Source organism: Anneissia japonica, unplaced genomic scaffold (genome assembly GCF_011630105.1).
Source record: "Anneissia japonica isolate Jap-2015-1 unplaced genomic scaffold, ASM1163010v1 scaffold5623_len388731_cov182, whole genome shotgun sequence".
NCBI lineage: Eukaryota > Metazoa > Echinodermata > Crinoidea > Comatulida > Comatulidae > Anneissia > Anneissia japonica.
The window spans coordinates 377,111-383,714 of record NW_022727290.1 but is presented as its reverse complement, the minus strand read 5'-3'; the positions used below and the strand labels follow the sequence as shown (position 1 = coordinate 383,714).

Genomic DNA, 6,604 nt, shown 5'->3' with positions numbered 1-6,604 from the left:
ACAAAGGCATAATTTGTTATAAATTTCAGGTTTTTCCAAACGTTAAGTTGAAATGTCTCCTTTGTTCATATTCAACCAAGGCATGGGATCAATATTGTGTTCATATTCGGTCGTCCCTGACACCTTCAGTGTGTACGTCAACCCTGTTTTCTGTCACTCGTGATCTCGCTACATGATAGGACCGGAACATACGCTTAGGTGTAGCGACCTCTCGCTGTCAAGGCGAGCGTCGTAACCATTAGACCACAGAGTTCTCATAGTTAAACAGATTCAAATAACCGTCAGCTACTATTTATGTAGGCCTATGCTACTATTTATTTCCAGTCTTACTTCCAGATTTATATTGTTTAACGCCCTCTCGAGGTGCACCGTTGTGTAATACAATGTATTTATTTATAGGACAACACTCTTTGAGAGCTATGCTGCACGATGTACCATCATGTCCTTTATTCGAACGCTGTATTTACCTTTGATAATATCATGGAGGAATTCTTTTCCTCCATGATAATATGATCTATATGTTAACAACTACCTTGATTATTATTATGTGTTACTATTTATTAACTCTGACGGTTATTTGAATCTATTCAACCATGCAGCCTCTGGTCTAATGGTTATGATGCTCGCCTTGACAGCGAACGGTCACAGGTTCGAATCCCATCGGGCGTTTCTTATTACACGATGTATTTATATATAGGACAACGTTCGTTGAGAGCTATATACTACAGGATGTACCATCATGTCCTTTATTCGAACACTGTATTTACCTTTTATATACATATATATATGTATGTATATATAAAGCATTTAATATATATAAAACATTTATTATAAAGCATGTTCACATAAATTGCAATGCATCGATGTAAGTATTCTTATTTGTTTTTCAGTAAGAAATAAAATAACAGAATCAGATTATGGAGTTCAACGAGAGCATTGAAAGGAATTATACATTTGTAAATTTTCCAGCTCCTCCAGTCGATGTGCTTGACGTTCCATCACTTATCTACATTATCCTTGGCGCCTTGGCAGCTTCAGAAAATACTGTCGTCTTATATCTTGTGATGGCATCGAAGAAATTACGCATAAAGAGAAATGTATTCTTATTCAGCTTATCTCTGGCCGATTTCGCAGTTGGTATTCTCTCATTCTTAATCTTCTTCAACATCTTTTACGAGTCGTTTGCCTTCGGTGCAGTATTAGATGCAATGTTTCTTGTGTCAATGTTCAGCATAAGTGCCGTGGCAATCGAACGTTACATTGCGATAGTTGCCGCACCGTTTACCTACAAACAAGTGATAACTTTCAAGCGGTGCATTATCGTCTGCGTGCTTTTCTGGATTCTCACGATATCTCTTTTCATAGCTGTGTACGCGTACGTATACAATAAATTTACACGACTTGCTTTCTGTATTCTCTCATTAATCACAATTATTGCAAATTATACTTTGTACTTCAGGATTTCAATATCGCTCAGAAAAAACGACCAAAACGTCACGAAACATCTTGGACAGAATGCAGTTGGGAGATCGCAGAAACTGATTCGATCATTCGGAATTCTGCTTGTAGTTGCTACCATTTGTTGGCTTCCGCTTTGCTGTTTCTTTATAATAGCTGTATTTGATGAAAGTGTTGACGAGAATGTATTTGTATTGAACATACTTTATTGCTTGTCTGTGAGTAATTCGCTCATCAATCCATTCATATATTGGTATCGTCTACCAGGAATTAAAGAAGGAATTTATGATCTTGCGTGTTGCTGGAGGCCTGACGTTCAGGAAAAGGACCGCGCACAGAACACTACATCAATGACAGTTTCAACGTCAGCAGTTTAACATGTATGCCTGACATAGCTCTTATGTGAGAATTGAGAAGTAGGCCTATAGGGTTAAACTTTCTCTTATATAATTTATTCCTAACACATTTAAAGTAATGAAATAAGAAAGTCACAAATAAAATGGGGAAACAAAGAAATCAAATAGGCCTACGATGTCATTTGACATTCGGTTCAGGTATATACCGTGAACATTTTTAACTTCTCGGTCTTTGCTTGATACGATTATATCATTATGTTCCTATATTCCAGGACCTGATATCATAGGGAAGGACGGATTTGCAGCCAAACATGAACAGTAATCATACAACTGTATAAGCCTACCGGTATGAAATATAATATTCAGTAATTGCAACATCTTAGTTTCTGATTTACTTCAATAGTGTGGATTATTTCACGAAGCAAGATTTTTGTAATTTGAATTTGACCTATACTTTAAATATCGTCAAATAGATATTTATGTGTTCCTTTTTACATTTGATGAGAGGAACAACGACAGCTCATCATACATTATTATAAAAGGTTCGTTTGAAGTATGATTATAATATTTTATAATCAATATAGGACTATTATATGTTGATAAATTTACCGCATAATCTTTAAAATATAACGGACGACGTAGTCGATAGAGTAATAAGAAAGACGGTTGCAATTTGTAGAATATACACAAAATATTTTATTATACTCGAAAGAAAAAAAATGATAATTATGTTCAGACACCGAAACCACTATGTAATGCTTCTTCTATACATGTACGCGTTTTGTAATGGCTTGCCAAGCTGCGTGGACATGTATCGCTCAGTTGAAACGACCGCAACGTCACTAACAATCTTGGAAAGAATGTTGGGAGATCGCAGAAACTGATTAAATCATGTAGTTGCTGCCGTTTGCTGGCTTCCACTTTGCCGCCTCTTAATAATAGCGATATTTTATCCAAAAAAAAAAAAAAAATCCTAGACCTATACTTTCAGGACCCGTGAGCTGAATTTTTTTGTTACAATAAAAAAATTAGAAGTCGGGAGCTCATTTCCCACCATCTAGGAATCAAAATTTCCTCTGGGGAAGACACCCGACCCCTTTTATTTTTGGAGTTCATCGATTCATGGGAAAAAGAATATGTATGCAACGTATGTATAACCGGTACACATATAATAGGCCTACTTACTGTAATAAGAATGAGAAAAATTTAGCTGACCATTTTTAAGGGGGCAAACCTTGAATTTTGAAGATATTACGTCATTAACAACATATCAGTAGTCGAGGAAGCTCTTTTCCCGCCATCTAGGAATCAAAATTCCCGAAGGAGACCCCCAGATCACCACTCTTTTTTTTGTTTTGATTTATCAAAGAATACGTATGCAATACTCTATTTTTTATGTATGTATAATAATAATAATAATAATAATAATAATAGTAATAGTAATAGTAATAGTAATAGTAATAATAATAATAATAATAATAATAATAATAATAATAATAATAATAATAATAATAATAATAATAATAATAGGCCTAGATGGATCTATATAGCGAAAATAAACGAGGTCTTCGGGACTAGATGTTGTACTTTTCAGTACGGTAACTTTCTCCTCCCCTGAGGGTCACTTCATGTCCTCTGCAGCCAGTAACCCGGCGCACTTTCATCTGTCCACGACAGGTACACAGGGGTAACTAAAGGCCTATTTACGTAGTAAGAATGAGAAAAAATTACCTGACCGTTTTCAATTTTGAAGAACTTGAAAGTCATTAAAAGACACTTCAGAAGTCGGGAAAGCTAATTTCTCGCCATTTAGGAATCAAACTTTTTCCTGGGGAGAACCCCCGTGCCCCTTTCTCTTTGGGGTTTATCGATTCATGGAAAAAGGAATACGTATGCAACTACTCAATTTGGTTTATGTGTAACACACATAACAGGCCTATTTACTGAAATAAGAATGAGGAAGCTTACCTGACCGGGCCGGGAGAAAATCCTGACTTTTGAAGAACTTAAAATTCATTAAAAGACACCCACCTTCTGGAATCAAAATTTTCGCGGAGATGATCCCCGAGAGGACCCCCACGCGCCCTCCCTTTTTTTAACCCCACCCCACTCTTTTTTAAACCAACCCCCCTAATTTTGAACCGAGATCCTCCTGATTCATCCCTTTCATCTTACTAGTGGGTCACCCCCTCTCCACCCACTTTCAAAAGCGCCGGCCCTGAAATATAGTAAATCATAGCACATTGAAAAAAGAGATAATGATTGATGACCCCCCCCCCCCACGAAAGGCAATTAGTGGTCAGTTGATGATTGGTGCCCCACTTCTTCATTTCATCATCATCGTATCACCATTATAGTTAATCTAAAGCTCCAACAATTTCTAATGATAATTTATCAGAAACGTTTAATAATACTTGTTTCATGGCATCGTAATATCTTATTTACAAAATTGTACAAGAGTCGTAATGCTTTTAATTTAACGGTACAGGACTGCTGCACAGAACGCTTGTCCTTTAAATCTGAGGCATTTATACAGTTCATTTCAACAATTTTCAAGAATCTGAAATTACATTACGGTAGTCGAAAAGTGGGGATACAAACCCCCTTAAAAGTGGGTGGAGATAACTGTCCTCCAATTATCTGCGACCATGGTACACTAAGAATCGAGCATAAGTACAGATGTTGCTGAATAGGCATCATACTTTACGTGCTTGGTTCTGGTATACAGTGAATTAAGTGAAAAGTTCAACCTTGAGTTTTTGCAAATTCAATGATATTAACGCTTTTCTGTACTTGCTTCTTCGTAAATACCAACAAAACTAGTCGCACGACGTTAACCTTAACTTTAACGTTAGTATCCAACATGCAGCGCGATCGCTCCGCCCCTTTTGTAAACAAATCGAAACACGCATGCGCAAACCCGTAACAACCTACGTCGAGCGCGTAAAATCCTGAAATTAACGTACTCGGCAACGCAAGATGAATAAATGATGACGTAATCCGTTAACGTTAACGTCGTGCTTCGAAAAATGCTTATTTTGTCACGTATATCGCGTAGTACAAAACTTGTATTGTTGGTAATATCATGAAGATAATAAGTATTTTGTTTGGGGAGGGAGGCTTGCTCACGCCCCTCTTCCCCTAGATAAGTACTGGTAGAAAGGTTGTATTTTAAATTTTATTCCTATCCTATTGGGTTTTTTTACACTGTTGGATAGAAATAAAAAGATTGTTCAGACGCCAGCGAGACGTTAAGCTACGTCAGGAATTGTTGTAGGAGATCGCCTACGTTAGGAAGACATTATGTTACACATAATACACCACAAGCATTTTGGTACTGTTCATTGTGACGTGGTTACAATCAATGAGTTAATAAAGCAGCTTTACCCAAGGTCTTGATAGTATCCAGAAATTCGGAAGTGTGGTAAAGAACATCCTGTATTATTGTCATAAAGTGTGGAATCAACATTTAAGTATAATAGTAGACTTTTGAACTACGCGCATAATATGCCTACCAGCAAATTTGAAGTTAACTGACATTATGATTATCATTATAACAAAGTGTGGAATCAACATTTAATTATAATAGTAGAACTTCGAAGTTAACTGACAATATGATTTGAAGATATTGATAACATGATTGGATTTAATTCCTTATACAAATGCCGGTCTACCTTGAACAGAACACGTATGTGTTCGAAGTAACCCAGGTAAGAATAGTAATTATCAATCAGGTAAGTTCAAGTCATAGATAAATCATAAGCTTGGTTGCGGAACGCCCGGTCAGTTTCTTATTGGCCAGTTATTCGATCATCATAATTATTCTTGGTATCCGCATCGGGATTTTCTCGTATGGACGCACGGCAGCTAACGTGTGAGCATAGCCATATAAACCGATAATAAAATCACAGCCTATTAAAAATACTTACAAATACAATATCAAGCCCAATGAAAATTATATGCCAAGGCAAGACACTATAATTGTTTAGGTCCTACCAGACCGTTCACCGTGCAATAGAGCCAAAGACGTTATGTTTTGATATAGGCACAGACGAATTCATGCCAGAGAAATTTACTATAGAACTCATGATACCGGTTGTTTGATTTTTATCTTTTTTTATTTATTTATTTTTTTTTTTGTATTTATTGAGTGGCATACTGTACTTTTTAATACATACGTATGACAGAGAGAGAGTAGGCTGTACGTAACTCATCTCTGATTTGATAGTTCCATGAAATAACATGGTGCCTACTTATTCCATTGTTTGTGTGAAGGTTTTAGAAAAACAAGTCTGTTCAAAATCTTCCAAGCGTAGAGGCCCACAATGCCTTGTATGCATCCGTCCGGTATGGATAGTAGGCTTATAGTCTGTCTTTTGTAGGCCACAATAATTGTAAGTACTGTAATTCTATTGATAATCATTCCTCATAGTCATAAGGTCACGAATATTGTATACTGGTAGTTTATCCTCTGCAAGCCTGTAATAATTAGCGTTGCTTTATCGAATAAAATAAAATTACTTATATACTACATTGTGGCCTGTCTCCTTATTCTTTCCGGGACGGAAACCGTGTTAAGGGGATTATCAGATGACATTGTAGTATTAAACTATAGCCGTTACATATTTGCAGTCAGTGGCAGCGCTAGCGGGGGCAAAGGAAATTGTCCTCCAGATAATTTTCTTTCCCACTCCCCAGTCCCCCCCCCCACCAACCAAATAAAGAAGAAAACCACAATTCGTCGGGGAGAAAACAAAATTATATATATTTTCTACATATTAGTATATATA

The 6,604-nt window shown here is 36.6% G+C and overlaps 2 protein-coding genes across 5 annotated transcripts in view; both read left to right on the top strand.

Moving 5' to 3' along the window:
- Window positions 1-2,559, top strand: part of LOC117113682 (adrenocorticotropic hormone receptor-like) — a 4,726-nt gene extending 2,167 nt beyond the window's left edge. For 3 of the 4 annotated variants that reach the window (XM_033257102.1, XM_033257101.1, XM_033257103.1), the window contains exon 2: window positions 891-2,559. In XM_033257102.1, coding sequence (XP_033112993.1) covers window positions 918-1,835 — 918 coding nt within the window. In that variant the 5' untranslated portion in view covers window positions 891-917 and the 3' untranslated portion in view covers window positions 1,836-2,559. Of the gene's footprint in view, window positions 1-114; window positions 133-890 lie in introns of those variants that run through there. The other variant, XM_033257104.1, reaches the window with a different exon arrangement.
- An 805-nt stretch (window positions 2,560-3,364) lies between these two features.
- Window positions 3,365-6,604, top strand: part of LOC117113673 (adrenocorticotropic hormone receptor-like) — an 18,221-nt gene continuing 14,981 nt past the window's right edge. Inside the window, exon 1 of the mRNA XM_033257084.1 lies at window positions 3,365-5,524. The gene's annotated coding sequence lies outside the window, so the exon portion shown is untranslated. The remainder of the gene's footprint in view (window positions 5,525-6,604) is intronic.